This window comes from Trichomycterus rosablanca, chromosome 14 (assembly GCF_030014385.1).
Source record: "Trichomycterus rosablanca isolate fTriRos1 chromosome 14, fTriRos1.hap1, whole genome shotgun sequence".
Classification (NCBI taxonomy): domain Eukaryota; kingdom Metazoa; phylum Chordata; class Actinopteri; order Siluriformes; family Trichomycteridae; genus Trichomycterus; species Trichomycterus rosablanca.
In genome coordinates, this window is record NC_086001.1 from 20,898,501 (window position 1) to 20,922,466 (window position 23,966).

The 23,966-nt window shown below is 34.7% G+C and overlaps 1 protein-coding gene across 1 annotated transcript in view; it reads right to left on the bottom strand.

Moving 5' to 3' along the window:
• Positions 1-1,613: 1,613 nt before the first annotated feature.
• The window catches only part of LOC134326190 (zinc finger protein 271-like), a gene marked incomplete at its 5' end in the record, with an annotated part of 73,688 nt that continues 51,335 nt past the window's right edge, over positions 1,614-23,966 (bottom strand). Inside the window, 2 exons of the mRNA XM_063008382.1 lie at positions 1,614-1,744; positions 3,624-4,360. Coding sequence (XP_062864452.1) covers positions 1,614-1,744; positions 3,624-4,360 — 868 coding nt within the window. The remainder of the gene's footprint in view (positions 1,745-3,623; positions 4,361-23,966) is intronic.

Sequence of the window (23,966 nt, forward strand, 5' to 3'; positions counted from 1 at the left end):
GTACAGAAGATGATTAAGTGAAGCAAATTTACCAGCAAGAACTCCTTGCAAAGTCCCGTTGTTAAGAAAAAGACGTGTCCTCAGTGGGTTCAAATCTGCCAAGGAACGCATTGACTGTTCCAAAGAGAAATGGCTCAACATTTTGTGGACTGGTAAAAGCAAAATTGTTCTTTCTGAGTCTAGTGGCCGTAGACAGTATGTCAGATGACCCCCGATCACTGAATTCAAGCCAAAGTTCACTGTGAAGACAGTAAAGCATGGTGGTACAAAATGATGATATGGGGATGTTTTTCATACCATGGTGTTACGTCTATTTATCACATACGAGGGATCATGGCTCAGTTTAAATATATCAGAATACTTGAGGAGATCATGTTGCCTATTTATCACATACGAGGGATCATGGATCAGTTTAAATATATCAGAATACTTGAGGAGATCATGTTGCCCTATGTCAAAGAAGAAATGTCCTTAAAATGGGTGTTTCAACATGACAATGACCCAAAACATCTTGGTTACAGACAAACAAGATTGAGGTAATTGAGTGGCCAGCCCAATCCCCTGACTTCAATCTCATAGAGAACCTGTGGGCTGACGTCTGAAGAGTTTTTAAAGAAAAATGCTGGCACTGCTATTTTTTTGAACAGCCTAATATTCATTTTTCTTAACTTTCTGTAAAGGATGAACACAAACTGGCTAAATTTTGTTAATGTTTTGAATTAGAATTGAAAGTGGAGTATTTTCAGTGCGTTTGCATTTATAGAAATAAAAGTTATCATAATGATTTTGTGCTTTATTCACTTTTTTAAAACCACTGCTATTTTTTTGAACACTACTGTAAAATGTCAATTCGGTTGAGTTTACACTATATTTAAAGTACAATAAAATAAATAAATAAAATTGTTCTCAAATGCCATTCATACAGTCATGAAGAACATTTACTCTAGTACTCATGGTGTGATTTGGACACATGTTTACTGTAGGAATTTGAAATAATGGCATACCAAACTTATGTAAAATGTCAAATTGGTTGTGTTTACACTATATTTAAAGTCCAATAAAATTAACAAATCAAATTGTTATAAAGTGCCACCCATACAGTCATGAAGAAGACTTACTCTAGTACTTATGGTGAGAGTTTGGGACATTTTTACTGTAGAAATTTAAAATAATGGCATACCAAACTTGAGTGAAGTGTCTATTTGGTAGTGTACAGACCATTTTTTGAAGATCAATATGGAGCTCAAACGCTGCCATAAGTATTTGAATCTGAATTTTATACATTTGAAATATTTCAATCTGAATTTTATACATTTGAAATATTTCAATCTGAATTTTATAAATTTGAAATATTTAATGGCGTAATTTATAAATTTGAATTTTAACAATGCTTTTTTTGTGATTTGAACTTGTGAGGTGGTGAAATTTGCTGTTGAAAAATTTTCATTTCAAAATTACAACTTGCAATTTTCAGATTTTAAAAATTCAGATAAAAAAAATTCAGATCTCACAGATTCAAATCTCAGAAATACGAATTCAAGTTTGAGGTGAAACATCCGGGTTTCCCAGGAAAAGTAAACTTTCCAGAGCGATCGAACGCAGCATTTAACCAATCACAGCGCTGCCTCACCTGCGTTCATGTCTGTGGAGGAGAAATGAATCCCAATGAGGTAAGTGCCACCCCTACATTCATAAAGAAAATTTACTTTTGTATTCTCACAAAGAGGTGGAGAAGAGGTCTCAACTGATAAACATATCAGTTTCATATATCATACATATCAAACATAACTGATCAACCTGCAATTATAGAAATGCCTGATCATTGTGGTGGCAATGTGAACATGTAGCCTAGCAGTTAAGGTACTGGACTAGTAAACCCACTGCAACGTTGCCACTGTTGGACCTTTGAGCATGACCCGTAACCCTCAGTTGCTTAGACTGTATACTGTAAGTTGTCTGAATAAAAGTGTCTGCATATTGCTGAAAATGTAAAATGTATGTGCGGCCATCAACAGCAGTGGGGTACTACTAACATTTCTGGATGGTCTACAAGATGCTTTGATTGGACTTCAGCAGGGGATCCTGAGCTGAGAGAGCACCACCCTGTGTATGTTGTTTGACCAATGTGAGCTTTCACCTTCGTCTAAACGGTAGTGGTTTATCAATATCCTCTGTTTCATAAATGTAAGCCTTCAACCATACTCTCTCTTCCTAAAATCATTTGAGGAATTCTACTCGGCGTACCCAGAAAAATCTGCTCCAGTCAGTGGATGCAGTATGTGATGACATTAAAGTGGATTCTCAAGCCTGGAATCTGCATGGATTTTTTTTTTTTGCATTGTCTAGATAGGGAGAATATTGCCTGTGTTGTAGATGAAGTCCTGTGGCCTGACCGAGCCCAGAGACATGATCCTGTGTCAGAATAAATGATTGACTTTGCAAACTGTATATACAATAAATAAATATCTTGCAGTTTATATACTGTATTTCTTTGTTTGTTATCTAGTATTTAAATATGTAAACACTTTAGTAAATATGTTTTTATGTAAACAAAAAACATTTCAGAATTCCATAAAGATATTTGGTTTTGCTATGATAAAAGCACAGTGTTTTGTATTGTTTTATGTCGTGTGTAATAACTGCTGTGTAGTGTTCATGCATTAGCTGGATTTGTGTGTATTTTGACGACAGTGTTTGGTTTTGAGCAAAGATAAAATAGTTTTGAGTCGATAGTTTGATTTTGCAAGACAAGTCAGAGGTTTTGTAAAAGTAGCTTACATTTTGGGTTTAGTGTTTACTGTTTTGAGAAAAGGAGAGGAGCTTTCAGGAAATGTGTTTTGGCAACTCAGAAAAACTGTAACAGCACAAACTCTGTTGATTAAAATCTAGTACAGACTCTGTTACTATCTGATTCCAGATGCAGATAATGTTTCTCTCCAGTGTGAATGCGCTGGTGTGTTTTAAGTTCACTCATTATTAGAGATGCATGAGTACCGATACTGGTATCGGGTATTAGCCCAATACCACGCTCATTAACTTGTACTCACAAACGAGCCTCCGATACTAAACATCCGATACCGTGTGCCTAGTGCACGTTGCTGCATTCAGTGTGAACTACCTAACAATTCGATCCGTCCGACCGGCTCGCTGAGCGCTCGGCGACCAGATTAGTTTATATTAGAATACACTGGCACACACACGTTATACAGTATTTCTGACCTGATCGTTCTCTACAAAACATAACAACAAAACACCAACATTACAAAAATATTTATTAACCTCCAACTCACTACAGAACAATCCATGCTTTTTGTGTTGCCAAATCCACTCAGATTCATTTATTTTTCCTCTTTGATTTCATCACATCAGCACACAAACACTCTGATCTCTCGCTACTTGTTGACGTGCATTTCTGGACGTGGTATCATTAAACTTCTCAACACTTCTCACGTGTGTTTTTGTTTAAAAAAAAAAAAAACGTTTTTGTGAGACCATTGGTTTCTTTTCAGTGTGACTACTCAAAATAACAAATCAACTGTTCCATTGCACTATTTTACACTAAAAACTACACTATTCCATAATGCTCCAGATTGCATCATTCTAAATTGGTATCAGTATCGGCAAGTACAAAAATACATGTACTTGTTCTTGTACTCGGTTGGAAAAAAATGGTATTGATGCATCCCTACTCATTATATTAAAACTCTTTCCACACTGTGAGCACTGATACGGTTTCTCTCCAGTGTAAATGCGCTGGTGTGTTATGAGTTTACTCTGTATAATAAAACTCTTTCCACACTGTGGGCACTGATATGGTTTCTCTCCAGTGTGAATGCGCTGGTGTAATTTGAGATGACTCTGTCTATTAAAACTCTTCTCACACTGTGAGCACTGATATGGCTTCTCTCCACTGTGAATGCGCTGGTGTATTTTAAGCTCACTCTTTGTATTAAAAGTCGTTCCACACTGTGAGCACTGATACGGTTTCGCTCCACTGTGAATGTGCTGGTGTATTTTAAGCTCACTCTTTCTATTAAAACTCTTTCCACACTGTGAGCACTGATATGGTTTCTCTCCAGTGTGAATGTGCTGGTGTATTTTAAGCTCACTCTTTCTATTAAAACTCTTTCCACACTGTGAGCACTGATACGGTTTCTCTCCAGTGTGAATGCGCTGGTGGACTTTAAGATTACCCTGTGTAATAAAACTCTTTCCACACTGTGAGCACTGATATGGCTTCTCTCCAGTGTGAATGCGCTGGTGTATTTTGAGATCACTCTTTCTATTAAAACTCTTTCCACACTGTGAGCACTGATACGGTTTCTCTCCAGTGTGAATGCGCTGGTGTATTTTCAGATGACTCAGGAACTTGAAGCTCTTCCCACACTGTGAGCAGACGTTTCCTTCTTCCTGTGTGGGACTGAGAGAGGTGTTAATGCTGACAGTACCAGAGGACGTTTGCTGATTACTGGAGCTTCTGGTGGGTGTCAGATCCTCATGTTCAGTCTTAATCTTCACCAGAGTCTCATATTTATCATGGTTGCAGCTCTTGATGTGATTGTGGAGGTGATTTTGGGTTGTAGAGGAACGTGGACACGAGGAGCAGCAGAAATCCTTGTTCAGTTCTGAAGCAGAAAATAATCAAATACATTTATAACATTATAAATAATCAAATACATTTATAACATTATAAATAATCAAATACATTTATAGCATTATAAATAATCAAATACATTTATAACATTATAAATAATCAAATACATTTATAACATTATAAATAATCAAATACATTTATAACATTATAAATAATCAAATGCATTTATAACATTATAAATAATCAAATACATTTATAGCATTATAAATAATCAAATACATTTATAACATTATAAATAATCAAATACATTTATAACATTATAAATAATCAAATACATTTATAACATTATAAATAATCAAATACATTTATAACATTATAAATAATCAAATACATTTATAACATTATAAATAATCAAATACATTTATAACATTATAAATAATCAAATACATTTATAACATTATAAATAATCAAATGCATTTATAACATTATAAATAATCAAATACATTTATAACATTATAAATAATCAAATACATTTATAACATTATAAATAATCAAATACATTTATAACATTATAAATAATCAAATACATTTATAACATTATAAATAATCAAATACATTTATAACATTATCAATAATCAAATACATTTATAACATTATAAATAATCAAATACATTTATAACATTATAAATAATCAAATACATTTATAACATTATAAATAATCAAATACATTTATAACATTATAAATAATCAAATACATTTATAACATTATAAATAATCAAATACATTTATAACATTATAAATAATCAAATACATTTATAACATTATCAATAATCAAATACATTTATAACATTATCAATAATCAAATACATTTATAACATTATCAATAATCAAATACATTTATAACATTATAAATAATCAAATACATTTATAACATTATAAATAATCAAATACATTTATAACATTATAAATAATCAAATACATTTATAACATTATCAATAATGAAATACATTTATAACATTATAAATAATCATATACATTCATAACATTATAAATAATCAAATACATTTATAACATTATAAATAATCAAATACATTTATAACATTATAAATAATCATATACATTTATAACATTATAAATAATAAATACATTTATAACATTATAAATAATAAATACATTTATAACATTATAAATAATAAATACATTTATAACATTATAAATAATCAAATACATTTATAACATTATAAATAATCAAATACATTTATAACATTATAAATAATAAATACATTTATAACATTATAAATAATCAAATACATTTATAACATTATAAATAATCATATACATTTATAACATTATAAATAATCAAATACATTTATAACATTATAAATAATCAAATACATTTATAACATTATAAATCATCAAATACATTTATAACATTATAAATAATCAAATACATTTATAACATTATAAATAATCAAATACACTTATAACATTATAAATAATCAAATACATTTATAACATTATAAATAATCAAATACATTTATAACATTATAAATAATCAAATACATTAATAACATTATAAATAATCAAATACATTTATAACATTATAAATAATCATATACATTTACAACATTACAAATAATCAAATACATTTATAACATTATAAATAATCATATACATTTATAACATTATAAATAATCAAATACATTTATAACATTATAAATAATCATATTCATTTATAACATTATAAATAATCAAATACATTTATAACATTATAAATAATCATATACATTTACAACATTACAAATAATCAAATACATTTATAACATTATAAATAATCAAATACATTTATAACATTATAAATAATCAAATTCATTTATAACATTATAAATAATCATATACATTTATAACATTATAAATAATCATATACATTTATAACATTATAAATAATCAAATACATTTATAACATTATAAATAATCTAATACATTTATAACATTATAAATAATCAAATTCATTTATACCATTATAAATAATCATATACATTTATAACATTATAAATAATCATATACATTTATAACATTATAAATAATCATATACATTTATAACATTATAAATAATCATATACATTTATAACATTATAAATAATCAAATACATTTATAACATTATAAATAATCAAATACATTTATAACATTATAAATAATCATATACATTTATAACATTACAAATAATCAAATACATTTATAACATTATAAATAATCATATACATTTATAACATTATAAATAATCATATACATTTATAACATTACAAATAATCAAATAAATTTATAACATTATAAATAATCAAATACATTTATAATATTATAAATAATCAAATATACAGTGTATCACAAAAGTGAGTACACCCCTCACATTTCTGCAGATATTTAAGTATATCTTTTCATGGGACAACACTGACAAAATGACACTTTGACACAATGAAAAGTAGTCTGTGTGCAGCTTATATAACAGTGTAAATTTATTCTTCTCTCAAAATAACTCAATATACAGCCATTAATGTCTAAACCACCGGCAACAAAAGTGAGTACACCCCTAAGAGACTACACACTACGTTAGTGTTACTAGGTCTCAGGTGTGCATAGGGAGCAGGTGTGTTCAATTTAGTAGTACAGCTCTCACACTCTCTCATACTGGTCACTGAAAGTTCCAACATGGCACCTCATGGCAAAGAACTTTCTGAGGATCTTAAAAGACGAATTGTTGCGCTACATGAAGATGGCCAAGGCTACAAGAAGATTGCCAACACCCTGAAACTGAGCTGCAGCACAGTGGCCAAGATCATCCAGCGTTTTAAAAGAGCAGGGTCCACTCAGAACAGACCTCGCGTTGGTCGTCCAAAGAAGCTGAGTGCACGTGCTCAGCGTCACATCCAACTGCTGTCTTTGAAAGATAGGCGCAGGAGTGCTGTCAGCATTGCTGCAGAGATTGAAAAGGTGGGGGGTCAGCCTGTCAGTGCTCAGACCATACACCGCACACTACATCAAATTGGTCTGCATGGCTGTCACCCCAGAAGGAAGCCTCTTCTGAAGTCTCTACACAAGAAAGCCCGCAAACAGTTTGCTGAAGACATGTCAACAAAGGACATGGATTACTGGAACCATGTCCTATGGTCTGATGAGACCAAGATTAATTTGTTTGGTTCAGATGGTCTCAAGCATGTGTGGCGCAATCAGGTGAGGAGTACAAAGATAAGTGTGTCATGCCTACAGTCAAGCATGGTGGTGGGAATGCCATGGTCTGGGGCTGCATGAGTGCAGCAGGTGTTGGGGAGTTACATTTCATTGAGGGACACATGAACTCCAATATGTACTGTGAAATACTGAAGCAGAGCATGATCCCCTCCCTCCGGAAACTGGGTCGCAGGGCAGTGTTCCAGCATGATAATGACCCCAAACACACCTCTAAGACGACCACTGATTTATTGAAGAGGCTGAGGGTAAAGGTGATGGACTGGCCAAGCATGTCTCCAGACCTAAACCCAATAGAACATCTTTGGGGCATCCTCAAGCGGAAGGTGGAGGAGCGCAAAGTCTCGAATATCCGCCAGCTCCGTGATGTCGTCATGGAGGAGTGGAAAAGCATTCCAGTGGCAACCTGTGAAGCTCTGGTAAACTCCATGCCCAGGAGAGTTAAGGCAGTTCTGGGAAATAATGGTGGCCACACAAAATATTGACACTTCAGGAACTTTCACTAAGGGGTGTACTCACTTTTGTTGCCGGTGGTTTAGACATTAATGGCTGTATATTGAGTTATTTTGAGGGAAGAATAAATTTACACTGTTATATTACACTTTTGTGATACACTGTATTTATAACATTATAAATATTCAAATACATTTATAACATTATAAATAATAAATACATTTATAACATTATAAATAATCAAATACATTTATAACATTATAAATAATAAATACATTTATAACATTATAAATAATAAAGATTGTTAGTAAATGTTAAACTGAGATCTGATGATAAAGTCCTGTACCATGATGCATCATGAATGATTAATTTCTTTAGGTTGTCCACTATGGGAGGCACTCTAGAACTCTCTGCTGGATCTCTTCTCTCTGTGAATTTCTCTATACACAATACTTTCATTTTTCTTCTTGAATTCTATGTGTAATCGATCCCTTCTGTTATGTTTGTTTTGTCATTGTACATCGACCTTGAGTTTGCTGAAAGACGCTATATAAGTTAAACTTATTACTATTATTATTATTGTAGTTTGTGTGGTTCTTAACACCAGATCAGCTGCTGTCTCTATTATCATGGCTGAACAGATTCTCACAAGTTGGGCTCGACATTTTTGTTTATTTGTGTAAATAGAGATTAGAGTCGTTTGCGTGACTGTGAGGGTTTAGTGGTGCTGTTAGTGTTAGTATTAGTGATAGACACAAATAAATTCAATAATAAATGTTATTTTTACTTACTGAGTTCATCTTCATCTTCAGGTTCTTCCTTCTTCACAGGCTTCATCTGGAAACCTCCACACTGTTGGTCCTCTGGGGTGAGGTGTTCCTCAGAGGTGACGTGTTCCACAGGGATTAAAGATCCTTCACCTGAAGTTCATCAATATGTGAAGAAGAAACTCAACAACTGGTGGAAACTGAAGGTTGTGGGTTTAGTTACCACAAATTAATACGACTTAGATTTAATCCAGACTGGAAGTATCAGCACTTCTCCACAGGACAGTACGGTACAGTACAGGTTCTAATCCCACTATCCACATTTTCTTATTATTTCTACTATACTAACCAAACTGTACTGTACTAACATGGCAAATTGCTCCATATTTACTTACAGAAGTAACTTCCATCTTCTTCCTCCTCCTTTTTTATTAGTTTCTCTTGGAATCCTTCATTTTGTAGATCTATGGGGGTGACGTGTCCCTCTTCTGCTGACTGCATTATTAAAAGATCTGACAGACAGACAGACAGATAGACAAATGTACTTTATTCCTTATTAAAGAGAAATCCAGGAAAATTCTTTCAGACTGTTTTAACTGTTAATTTTTTATGCTGTGAGGCTGTAAACAGAGTGAAAATGTTGAAACTATTGTGGGACTGAGCAGCATCAGACAGAAAATACTTCTAATAGAACTTTTTGGGTTGGTTTCACAGACAGGGATTAAGCCTAGTCCTAGACTACACAGCATTTTGAATAGAGATTCTCTATTTAAAGCTACATGTAGTCCTGGACTATAAGCCTTAATCCCTGTCTGGGAAACAACCCTTTGAGTTTGGTGGAAGTGGTTTTGTGGCCCAAAGTGAAATGATGAAGTCTGATGTTCTTTACATCTAGTTTCTCATCCACTCCCAATAACAGTGCTGTACTAATACTTTTAACTTTTACTATAAACCTGTAAAACAACCTGGAAACAAAGCTACAAGAACTCGCTGTTTCTATCAAACATTACAAACTGTAAACAAAGCTGAAAATGTGACGCGTTTATATCAAAATGTTACATTTAATAATGAATAAACTCTGAATCCGTTACAATCGACTGATTCATCGGTTCAATGAATCGGTTCATCAGTACTGAATCATGTGTGATGCTAACAGTTAGCGGAGCAGCTAATAGTTTGTTTAAATAAAACTGGAGTTAAAGCTCCTCAAATCCTCACAGTGATGTTTGATTATGAACTCTAGTTTTATTATGAATTAGAATGTGGTTATAATTAAATACATATTTTACTTACAGATGAGGTTCTACAGTACAAATACAGCAGCTTCTTGTTCTTCTTATGATGTTTAATGGCGGTTGGCAGAACAACTTAAGACGCACCAGCGTCACCAACTGGACTGGAGTTGAACAGCAGCTTAGCAGTAAAACATCTCCATTAGCCCTGTATCTCTCAGCTACAGTGTTGGGGGGAACGCGGTACAGTCACGTGATTACTTTTTATCTGTAACGAAGTCATGTAACGCGTTACAGTTACATATTTGTAATGACATTACAGTTACTGTGATGAGGGATGAGTCGTTCCCGAACGAAAAGATTCTATTGAACGACTCTTTGAAATGAACTAAAAGAATCGAGTCGCTGCTCTAGTATAAGGACAAATATTTAAGGATTAAAATTGTTTAATGATGTTAAATCACACATTCACACCTGTAGAAGCTTAAAAATAACTCTACAAACCAACTACCCTGATAGCACATCTACATCTCAGAGACGCTTATGAGAGCTATCCGAGACCATGTAATAGAGCGCTTATTCATCTGTAATACATCTCCTAAATATCAGGCTTGGATGCTGAAATGGCGTTCAGACGCTGCATTCCAGACTTATGTGTACAGTATAGCTAAAATACAGCGTCTGAATGTAATTGAACGTGTGTGTGTGTGTGTGCACTCCCATCTCATGTACTGCTTTAATAATAATAATAATAATTATAATTATAATAATAGATAATACAGATAATATATCTATAAACAACAGACATTATAATCAGTGGTAGTAACATTCTTATTTATTATTGTTCCTTGACACTCATTGAATTCATGAATCAAATTTTTTATATATGATAAATAAACATTAGAATAATAATCACGATGAACACAAATAACAAAATAAAATTAGCAATTAACTACTAAATAAAATAGAAATGAATGTCTCCTTCCTGGTGCCAAGGCAAGGCAAGGCAAGGCAAGTTTATTTGTATAGCACCTTTCATACACAGTGGCAATTCAAAGTGCTTTACATAAGGAAAAAAAAATTTAATTAAAAGCATTAAAACATTCCTGAGATCTAAAACCTCAGAAAGACTTCTTGCAAACATTTAGTTACAATTAAGACAACATGAAATTTAAACAAGAGAGATAAAAAAAAATTAAGGACATGAAAAATTATAAGAAAATATTGTAAAGTATAACCTACAATTTAGGAAATATGAAATTAAAACAAGAGAGATAAAAAATTAAGAACATGAAAACTAAAAGAAAATATTGTAAAATATACACTACAATTTAGAAGAGCATGAAAAACTAAAGGAAATATGGTAAAATGAGGGTAATAGCAAAAATTTCGAGCTCAATCATAGGCACAAGAAAAAAGAAAAGTTTTTAACCTGGATTTAAAGATTTCTACATTTAAGGAACATCTAATATCTCCTGGCAGTCTGTTCCAGTTATATGCAGCCCAACAGCTAAATGCTGCTTCACCGTGTTTAGTTTGGACTCTGGGTTCAACTAGCTGACCTGAGTCCATGGATCTAAGAGATCTACTGTGTTTATATTCTCTAAACATTTCTGAGATGTATTCTGGGCCGAACCCGTTCAGTGATTTATAGACCAGTAGCAGCACTTTAAATTCTATTCTGTAACTAACCGGAAGCCAGTGTAGAGATTTTAGAACTGGGGTGATGTGCTCAGTTCTCTTCGTCTTAGTTAAAACTCTAGCAGCAGCGTTCTGAATGAGCTGTAACTGTTTAATGGTCTTTTTGGGAAGTCCAGTTAAGAGACCATTACAATAGTCCACCCTACTGGAGATAAAAGCATGGATCAGCTTCTCTAGGTCTTGTTGGCACACTAGACCCTTGATTTTGGCTATATTTCTAAGATGGTAGAAGGCTGTTTTGGTGATGGTTTTAATATGGCTGGTGAATGTGAGATCTGAGTCTATTAGAACGCCAAGATTTCGGACTTGCTCTTTGGTTTTTAGAGCCCGGGAACTGAGGTGTTCACTGACACTGGTCCTCTTTTCTTTGCTGCCAAACACAACAATCTCTGTTTTGTCCTTATTTAACTGTAAAAAAATTTGGCTCATCCAGTTATTGATGTCCTCCAGACACTGACACAGTGAATCTATTGGGCTGTAATCATCTGGTGAGAGAGCCAGATATATCTGTGTGTCATCTGCATAACTATGGTAATCAATGTTGTTAGCCTGTAGCATTTGGCCTAATGGCAGCATATAAAGATTGAACAGAAGAGGTCCGAGAACTGATCCCTGGGGGATTCCACATGTCATAGCCACCCTGTCAGATTCACAGCTGCCAATAGTGACGAAGTAACTCCGGTCTTCTAAATAAGACCTGAACCAATTAAGGACTGTTCCGGAAAGTCCAACACAGTTTTCCAACCTATCCAGCAGTATTCTGTGATCTACAGTGTCAAAGGCAGCACTAAGATCCAGTAAAACCAGAACTGATATTTTACCAGAGTCAGTATTCAGCCGTAGATCATTTAACACTTTTATGAGAGCCGTTTCAGTGCTGTGGTGAGCTCGAAAGCCTGACTGAAATTTGTCAAAATTACCACTGGAATTAAAAAAACTGCTGACTTGATTGTAAACAACTTTCTCAATGATCTTAGCTATGAAAGGAAGATTTGAGATCGGCCTGTAGTTGTTTAACACAGACGCATCCAGAGTTCTCTTTTTTAGGAGTGGCTTAATGGCAGCTGTTTTCAGTGACTTTGGGAAAACGCCTGATGCTAGTGAGCCATTAACTATTTGTTGCAAATCAGTTTTTACAGAGTTAAAAATAGTTTTAAAAAATTCAGATGGCAGCATGTCGAGACAACATGTCGATGATTTAAGATGCTGAACTGTTTGCTCCAGAGTTTTTTGGTCTATTGTATTAAATTGTGACATAATAGTCATGTTATTTTTAGGTGTCTGTAGGGGCAGCATGGTTTCATCGTTTGACTGAGTGGCGTTGATGGTCAGTCTAATAGTTTTGATTTTTTCACAGAAGAAATGAGCAAATTCATTACATTTCTCTGTGGACAGAAGTTCTGGTGTGATCTGTTTTGGAGGATTTGTAAGCTTGTCGACCACGTTGAATAGAGTGCGGGTGTTGTTGATGTTCCTGTTAATAATCTTAGAGAAGTGCAGCTGTCTAGCCCTGCATAACTCCGAGTTAAAACTACAAAGGCTTTGCTTATAGAGATCATAGTGGATTTGAAGTTTAGTTTTCCTCCACTTACGTTCAGCTCTCCTGCATTCTCTTTTCAGAGCTATTACCATCATTGTGTTACGCCATGGTGCTTTCTGTTTGCTCAACGTTTTCATGACTTTTACCGGGACAACCACATCCATGACAGTCAATATTTTCATGTTAAAGTTATCCAGGAGTTCATCAACTGACTCTGCAATTAAAGTTGGTGATATACTGTAGCTATGGCCTCCATAAACCGAGAACTAGTACTTTCATTTATGCACCTTTTCTGAACAGAAACAGAGCTAGTTTGAGCATCTGGAGTGATCAGCATTTCAAAGAAGACACAACAATGATCAGAGAGGGCCAAGTCCTTGACCATAACAGAGGAAATGTTAAGACCTTTAGAAATAACTAGATCCAGAGTGTGCCCTCGAGTATGTGTAGGCCCTTTCACATGTTGCAATAGACCAAACGTGTCAAAAAGTCCAAAAAGTTCTTTGGTGTTATTGTCCTTGTTATTATCTAAGTGGATGTTAAAATCCCCAGTTATGATGAAGAAGCTGTACTCAGTGGAGATAACTGACAGTAGTTCAGTAAATTCATCTATAAAATGTGCAGAGTATCTTGGAGGTTTACAAATGGTTAAAAATAACATTTTGGGAGTACCCTTCAAAATAAAACAGAGGTATTCAAAAGACATAAAATTGCCAAGCACAGTCTCTTTGCACTGGAATACATCTTTAAATAAAGCAGCTACTCCTCCACCTTTCCTACCACTTCGACACACATTCATAGAACTGAAGTTTGCTGGTGCTGTTTCATTAAGAACAGTAGCACTGCTGCCTTCTGCTAACCATGTTTCAGTTAGAAACAGAAAATCTAAACTGTAGGATAGAATTATGTCATTCACTAAAAATGATTTGTTGGCTAGAGATCTAATATTAAGCAGAGCTAGCTTTAAAGGAACCACAGGAGCCCCTGGGGCAGCCCAAGGTTGTCGTGGTACAGGTAAGAGGTTAGACTGGTTGACTTGATATGCTGAATGCGTTCTATTCTTTCTATTTCTAATCAACACAGGAATAGAAAGCATTTCAGGCATACTGGGTCCAAGCTTACTCTCCAAACTGTTGTCAGTATCATATCTGCTATAGCAAGGACCCTGAACACATCACAACGTGTTATCATTGTTTTGTATTCTGAAGCCGCTATCAGTAGCACTCGCTGAACATTCTGAACTCTGTACAGCCAGAAGAGATGAAGTACAAGGCTGCTGCTGACGGTGCTGAAGTGGCCTCAGAGCACGGAGGGAAGGGGGGGAAGGGGAAGGGGTGCCCTGGGCTTTTTGGGTGAAACCTGTGGACTGGCTAAGATGGAGTGTGAGAATTTAGTCCCAACACACACCAGTTTCTCCATTTTCTCTGTGAAATCCATATGTGGAGGTGATGTTGTTGAGAGAGAGAAATTGGAGGATGACTGTGATGTCTCTGCTGTTGACTGCTGTGTCACTGCCTGATGATGAAATTCGTAATAGCTTTCATCAAGAGTCAGAAACTCAGCCTGAGATGTGTTCTCCAGTGATGGGGATTGTATGTTTGATGGTCCTTCATGGTTGAAGGCAGGTGAGGGAGGTTGAGGATGCACGTATTGTGTCGAGTCAGTCCAAGACGCAGATGGGTGGCGAAGAGCAAAATGGAGGTTGTCCTTTAGTGCCTTCACTCCAGTCTTGCTTAGGTGGGTGCCATCTGGGTAAAAAAATTCTCTGCGCCCCCAGAATAGATTAAAATTGTCAATATAATCCACACCTTTCAAACTGCAGGTTCTGCTTAGCCACGTGTTGAGGTTGAGTAGCCGTGAGAACATATTAGATCCTCGGGCTGGGAGAGGTTCACTGATGAACTTCTGAGCAGTCAGCTTCTCAAGTGTATTAAACAGTTCAGTGAAGTTGTTCTTTAAGATTTCTGACTCCTCTCTGCGAATGTCACTTCTGCCCACGTGCAGAATAATTCGGTCGATCGCTCCATGCTGGGAGAGAATGTTGGGAAGTTCCTCATTTAATTCCGAGACAGTCACATTCGGGAGACAGCATGTTAGCATTGATCTGCTGCCTATATTCTTGATGGCAGAGTCACCGACGATCAGAGTTTTCAGCGCGTTCTCTGCGTCAGGCGAGGGCCTCTGCTTAATCAGCCTCGTGTTTTTGCTAGCCCGCTTTGAGACCCCTTTTATAGTTAGCTTCGCTGGTTTTGATTCGTTACCATTACCGCTGGGGGTAACCTCGATCAGATTTCTGAGCGGTTCAAAACGATTCAGCAAAGGGATCGGTTTTTGTTGCGACCCTGCTATTTTCCCACGGGGTGCAATTGTGCTAGCTTTTGGAATAGTTTTAGCTTTCCGAGCCCATGATGAGCAGTCTGGCGTGGAAGACATTAAGACAGCCACCTGCTGCTTTAGTGCTTTTGTTTTTGCTCCAAGTTTGTGCCACCGACTTATTCTCTCACATCGTTCTTTCTGTTCCCCTGTTTTGACTGACTTCTGTCAAGCTTCGAGAAGTCTGTTAAGCTGTCTAGCCTTAGCTTAGCTGGTTGTTCTGTGTTAGATTTTGACTCACCCTCGAGTGATCTGGAACCATTTCTCCTATCCGTTCCAGGTAGGATCGTGAGCATTTTTGTCTCCAGCACAGCGATTTTCCGTAGGAGTCTGTAGCAGTTGGAGCAGCACGAAGAACCCGCTGTAGTGATAGGAGCCATGGTAGTCCTGATAACTGTGCCCGAGTTTAGTCTGACGGCTAGTGGGGTCAGACAGCTTAATTTTGATGAATTAGTGGATGACTTTGCAAGAAAGAAGAGTAGAAAGAAACTTATATAAAATAGATTCTTGTGTTAGGGTTAGTTATTGACAGGTTGTTTAATGTATTAATTTATTTATGTTTTCGGAGGGGGGGTGGGGGGCACGGGGTGGGGCGTGAGGTGGGGGGTCCCTGGGCAACTCTTTGCCCAGGGGCCCAGACTATCCTTAATCCGTCCTTGATTATTATTATTATTATTATTAGTAGTAGTAGTATTTTTAAAGCAGTACATGAGAGGGGAGAGCACACACACACACACACACACACACGTTCAATTACATTCAGACGCTGTATTTTAGCTATACTGTACACATAAATCTGGAATACAGCGTCTGAACGCCATTTCAGCATCCAAGCCTGATATTTAGGAGATGTATTACAGATGAATAAGCGCTCTATTAGATGGTCTCGGATAGCTCTCATAAGCGTCTCTGAGACGCAGGCATGATGACGACAGAGTAAGATTGATCTGGAACGCAGCAGCTGAAGATCTTCCACGATCCACCAGCGACGTATCAGAGACGTATTGCAGATGAGCAAACGCTCTATTAAATACGTATTCCAGACGAACTGGGTTACATCCAACAGACGTCTCTGAGATGTATATGTGCTATCAGGGTAGTCTCGAAAGAGTAGATTCACTAAGTTAATAGTACTCAGCAGTGAGCAGTTTGAAGCTGAAGGAGTCGATTCTTTTTTATAAAGTCAACATTTTATATTTTACACAAAATAATTAAAAGAGTCGGATCACTATCGTTAGCTGTCATTTAAAAATGAATCGCGGGTCAATACAGAGACAAACCATCTCATTTAATACAAAATAGAATCAAATAATGTATAACAGTTTAATGATGCACCATATATACAGTAAAGCAAAACACAAAACCCCTAAACTTGTAAAAAGCTTCACTTAAATAATAATAAAATGTAAAAATACATCAAATCACCTAAATATTATCTACATAACACATACAGCAAAAACATGTGAATGTGGAAGCATGTGTGTGTATTGTGTATGTGTGTGTGTGTGTGCGCATGCTTATGTGATCCATACAGCTGTATGAGAAGTGTATAACATGGATGACCAGGATCAACAAGCCTTAAAATCTTATAACATTAAATAAACAATAAATAAACTCACTGAATATATGAAGTTACATGGATGTTCATTTTCACAATAGCTGATTGCTACAACTTACAATTTCTTAAATAATAATTATTGCAGTAATCTGTCTTTTTCATCATTTTGTTTTTAATATTCTGTGTATAAAGTCAATTTTATGTTCGTCTAGTGGGTCATTCCTAGCATTCGGTGCCATTTGAGTCCCATTGACATAATATGGTATATTTTGTGTAAAAATGGGCTAATACTTATTTCTAAAAGCTTGTTTTACACGATTAACCCCCCTCTACCATAGAAAACAACTATGTGTTCCCAGGATTATTTAATTTGAAATAATCACTCTAATTTTAGCTCAAGTTGGCTAAACTGCCATGTCCCCAATCATGTTTTCTTAAATTCATTCACAAACAAAAGTAATAAAAAATCTAACAAATTCTACATTTTTCATTATTGTTGTATAGCCTTATTTATAATATACCTCACCAAATGTTATTTTTTGTTATTAAAACATGTTTAATACTTAAAGTCTTTAAAATAAGTTGTGTCCCTAAGTCAATTGTCCCCCCTGTTACTGTCATGGAAAATCTGTCTGAACATGCCCCATGACTCTTCCTCTAGTCACATGACTCAGGAAGTAGCATACATTTTTGGAGGAAAATCATCTACAAGAAACAGAGTACGTGTCATTCTTTAATCAATCTTTTTTCAATGTTTTAGAAAGGATCACTAATGTGGTAAATCATAACATGTCCACTATGTTATGCTTATTAATAGTGGAAACTAATAATTTTTTGTGATTTTGAAAATATGGTTAATAAACATATTGAAAATATTTATCTGTGGTCACCATGAACTAGCCTGTTGTTCATCACATGAGCAGTAATGCTGACATTAAGCATAAAATGTCCCTCCTGTTACTGTCCACCCTGTTACTTTTTTGCACAGTAACAGGGTGGACACATAGTAATAAATGTGTAAGATGAATAGGTGTTTCCAGCAAGTATTGGTATTTATTACAAATTTAATATTAATGTATTTGTTATATACTATAGACTAAAGATTAGTTAAATGGGATGCATATATTTGCCAGGGAATGGCACCGCTGTCTGCTGCAGAAAAGCAGAGGCGCTACAGGGAATGCCGTGATGCAGACCCTGAAAAAAGACCCTGTACAGCCAAGCTAGCTTGCTGGGCCCACCTCAGCCCTGTGTTAGACATGGTGAGGGAGAGATACCCTCTGATCAGTCATCTCCATGTCTTCAGTAATGGCCCAGCTACTCAATACAAACAGATAGGCAACTTTTTCCTACTATCAAAAGAGCCTTTCAAGACAGGCTTCAAAGACATCAGCTGGAACTTCTTTGAGGCCAGCCATGGAAATGGGGCTCCATGGTGTTGGGGCTACCCTTAAAAGATCAGCTGACAAAATTACCATAGAGGAGACAGAGACCATGTTTTTCCAGTTCCAAGGAACATGGGCACTTTGCTGGAACTATTCCTGGGAGAAGGAGATGTTGATAGCCTGTGAGAAGGGGTAAGCCCACATTCCATTGAAGAACTATCACAGCCTGAGGTCATCATGAAAGAAAATATTGGGCAGTGGTGCATTGCAACTACAGCAATGAACCCTACCCAGGAATCATCCTAGAAGTTGAAGAAGATGCAGGAGTGAAATGCATGCACAAGAATGGGACAAACAAGTTCTATTGGCCAAGTCCATGAGATGACCAGATTGTATGCCTGATGAAAGAGCAACAACCTTTAATTAAGAGGTCCGTCCAGTTAGAGAAGACGTGTGGAATTTCCTAAAAAATACACCTGAGCTGCTGGGTTGTTACATAACTTACTGTAGCTGAAACATCTATGATATCACTAGACTTAAAAATGTTCCTGATAATTACTTTAGGTGTTCAGAACATTTGATGATTAAAGGCTGGGGGTGAGGGTGGGGGACATGAGTTGCCTTTTTTTAATGAAATGTACTGTTGTTCACTGATATGATGTCCACCCTGTTTCTCCTCTGTCCACCCTGTTACCTTTGTGCTTTTTTAAATATTATTTAAATAAAATCAACAATGAGTATTCATCTTTGTGGTTACATGCAGGGAATGAATCAGTAAAATGAAATCATTTAAAAATTGAGCCAAATTTCTTTAAAATTATTTTTATTCTAAAAGAAATGTATTAAAATTACATTGTGCCTTAAAATACAACATATCTTTTTTTAGATAATGCTTGTTTATTAATACGTTCTTAAAATAAATTTGCAGGATAAATTGAGGGACATTTTAGCTCTTAGAAAATGTAAATATTAAAATAACTGTGCATTTAAAACACTTATTAATAGAGAAGAGAATGTCCTGTAACAGGGGGGACATGCAAAGAATTTGGTCAAAATTATTAGAGTATAATATCCTGAGCTGGACCAATATATATTTCTTATAGTTTAACAAGCCCTCCTTCAGATAAAATAATAAAATCATGAAAAGTTTTGCATTTTTTGATAAGAAGTTACCAAGCTGAAATGGCACCAAATAGTAGGAATGACTCTACTATAAACTAAATGTGGCTATATTAGACTTTTACTGTAACATTTACATGTATAACTTAACAAAAATATATAATGTATTAGGCTAATCAACTTTCAAAACTGTATAAAAGTCCAGAATTTGGCTTAAAAGTCTTAAAATTTCCAGTTTTCCAGAAGTGTATAGAAAGAAAGAAAAAGAAAGATATCCTTTATTTGTCATATATACATATACAGATGTACAGTACAATGAAATTCTTTCTTCGCATATCCCAGCTGGTGTTGGAAGCTGGGGTCAGAGCGCAGGGTCAGCCAACTTACGGCGCCCCTGGAGCAGACAGGGTTAAGGGCCTTGCTCAAGGACCCAACAGTGGCTACATAGCAGAGCCTGGATTTGAACCGCCAATCTTCCGGTTGATAGCCCAAAGCCCTACCCACTAGGCTACCACAGGCCCTATAGCATCTCTACTAGGAAAAAATATCGATTTGAATTAAAGAGCATTGAAAACAATTGCAGGATAAGGCATGACAATAATATGTGTTTGTGTTTTATTTAAAACCAAAATGAATTATCAATGATTTCCTCCGGTAAATCACCGCGGTCACGCCATCTGCACTTTCAAAAAGCTCGGTCGCGCTATCTGCACTTAAAGTTTTACTGCGCGTTTAAACAGTATTTTACGGTAGCCGAAGCGTTAATGAGAGTAGAGCTGCTGTTTACAGATTAATAAACATAATCTACCGTATTCTGATACACGAAATCCACTACATTAAACACAAGCATTTATTCTGTTATTAATGAAATACATTACATATGTTTTTACTGTGAGTAAAGTGTCTATTTGGTTGAATACAGACCCCATTTTGAAGATCAATACCATTACCAAATCAAATTGTTATCAAGTTCCACCCATACTGTCATGAAGAACACTTGATTTAGTACCTATGGTGTGATTTTGGGACATTTGTACAGTAGGAATTTGAAATAATGGCATGGCAAACTTATGTAAAATGTCAATTCGGTTGCGTTTACACTACTTTTAAAGTCAAATAAAATTAACAAATCAAATTGTTATCAAGTTCCACTCATACTGTCATAAAGAACACTTACTCTAGTACTCATGGTGTGATTGTGGGACATTTTTACTGTAGGAATTTGGTAGTGTACAGACCACTCTTTGAAGATCAATAACATTAACAAATCAAATTGTTATCAAGTGCCACCCATACTGTCATGAAGAACCCTTAGTCTAGTACTCATGGTGTGATTTTGGGACATTTTTACAGTGCAAATTTGAAATAATGGCATTGCAAACTTATGTAAAATTTCAATTCGGTTGAGTTTACACTATAATTAAAGTTCAATAAAATTAACAAATCAAATTGTTATCAAGTGCCACGTATAGTATCATGAAGAACACTTACTCTAGTACACATGGTGTAATTTTGGGACATTTTTACTGTAGGAATTTTAAATAATGGCATTGCAAACTTATGTAAAATGTCAATTCGGTTGTGTTTACAATACATTTAAAGTCCAATGAAATTAACAAATCGAATTGTTATCAAGGTCCACCCATACAGTCATGAAGAACACTTACTCTAGGACACATAGTGTGATTTTGGGACAATTTTACTGTAGAAATTTGGAGTAATGTGGTGATAAACTTGAGTAAAGTGTCTGTTTGGTTGTGTACAGACCACTATTTGAAGATCAATAAAATTAACAAATCAAATTATTATCAAGTGCCACCCATACTGTCATGAAGAACACTTACTCCAGTACTCATAGTGTCATTTTGGGAGAATTTTACTGTAGAAATTTGGAGTAATGTCATAACAAACTTGAGTAAAGTGTCTATTTGGTTGTGTACAGACCACTTTTTGAAGATTAATAAAATTAACAAATCAAATTGTTATCAAGTGCCACCTATACTTTCATGAAGAACACTTACTTTAGTACTCATGGTGTCATTTTGGGAGAATTTTACTGTAGAAATTTGGAGTAATGTCATAACAAACTTGAGTAAAGTGTCTATTTGGTTGTGTACAGACCACTTTTTGAAGATTAATAAAATTAACAAATCAAATTGTTATCAAGTGCCACCCATACAGTCATGAAGAACACTTAGTCTAGTACTCATAGTGTGATTTTGTGACATTTTTACTGTGGGAATTTGCAAAATGGCATGGCAAACTTATGTAAAATGTCAATTCGGTTGTGTTTACACTACATTTAAAGTCCAATAAAATTAACAAATCAAAATGTTATCAACTTCCATCCATAGTGTCATGAAGAACACTTACTCTAGTACTCATGGTGTGATTTTGGGACATTTTCACTGTAGAAACTTAAAATAATGGAATGGAAAACTTATGTAAAATGTCAATTCGGTTGTGTTTAGACAATTTTTAAAGTCCAATAAAATGTGCAAATTAAATTATTATTAAATGCAACCCATATAGCTATGAAGAACATATATTTTTGTACTCACCACGTTATTCTGGGACAATTTTACTGTAGAAATTTGCAGTAATGTGATGATAAACTTGTGTAAAGTGTTTATTCGGTATAAGTCCAATAAAATAATGTAATCAAATTGTTATCAAATGGCACTACTATGGTAATAAAGAGTAATTAATTACTCTAGTACACAGGTTGTAATTGTGAGACAATTTAACTGTAGGAATTTGGAGTAATGGAATGGCAAACTTGTAAATGTCTATTCAGTTGTGCTAAGACCATTATTTGAAGATCAATACATTTAGCAAATCAACTCTAATCATGAAGAACACTTACTCTTGTACTATTATTATATTTATGAGACAATTTTACTGTAGGAATTTGGAGTAATTGTCTATTTGGTTGTGTTCAGACCATATTTTAAAGTCTAATAAAATAAGCAAATCAAATTGTTATTGAATTCCACCCCAATGACCATGAAGAACACTTAGTCTAGTACTCATGGTGTGATTTTGGGACAATTTAACTATAGGAATTTAAAATAATGAAATGGCAAACTTATGTAATGTGTCTATTCGGTTGATTTTAAACCACTTTTTGAAGATCAATAAAAAAAGAAAATCAAATGTTTATCAAATGCGACCTCTAGATTCATGAACTACACTTAGTCCAGCACTTATATGTTTTGACTTTGGGATAATTTTACTGTAGAAATTTGATATAATGGGATGGCAAACTTGTAATTAGTAACTGACAATATTACATTAATCCTTGAATGTCAATGGCTTTTTTTTGTTACAAGAATAAATTATTTATTTATTATTTACACACATACTATTTTAAGTAATATATTATTAAAAGCATGTCGTATTAAAATTATTTCATTATTTGTTAATGCTTGATCACCATGTTCAGATAATTAACACTTTGGACCAATTATGCAAATTTGTGATGCCATTATCCAAATTTCAGCAGTAAAATTGTCTTAAAATCACAACATGAGTACTAGAGTAAGTGTTCTTGATGAATGTAAGGGTGGTATTTAATAACAATTTGATTTGCTTATTTTATTGATCTTACTAGAGTAAGTGCTCTTTATGATCATAGTGGTCTCATTTGATAACAATTTGATTTGCTTTTAATTGGATTTCAGAAGGTGGTTTTAACAACACCGAATATACACTTTATGTGGATTTGCCATCCTGTCACTCTAAATTCCTACAGTAAATTGTCTCAATATCACAACATGAATACAAGAGTAAATGTTCTTTATGAATGTAATGGTGGCTTTTAATAATAATTTGATTTGCTTATTTAATTGTACTTCAAAATGTGGTGTTAACACAAAAAGACACTTTACATAGGTTACATAGGTTTGCCATCCGATTTCTCTACAATAAGTGTTCATCGTGGTTCTTTTGGTGTAATTTTACACTTTACATAAGTTTGCCATCACATTAAACCAGATTC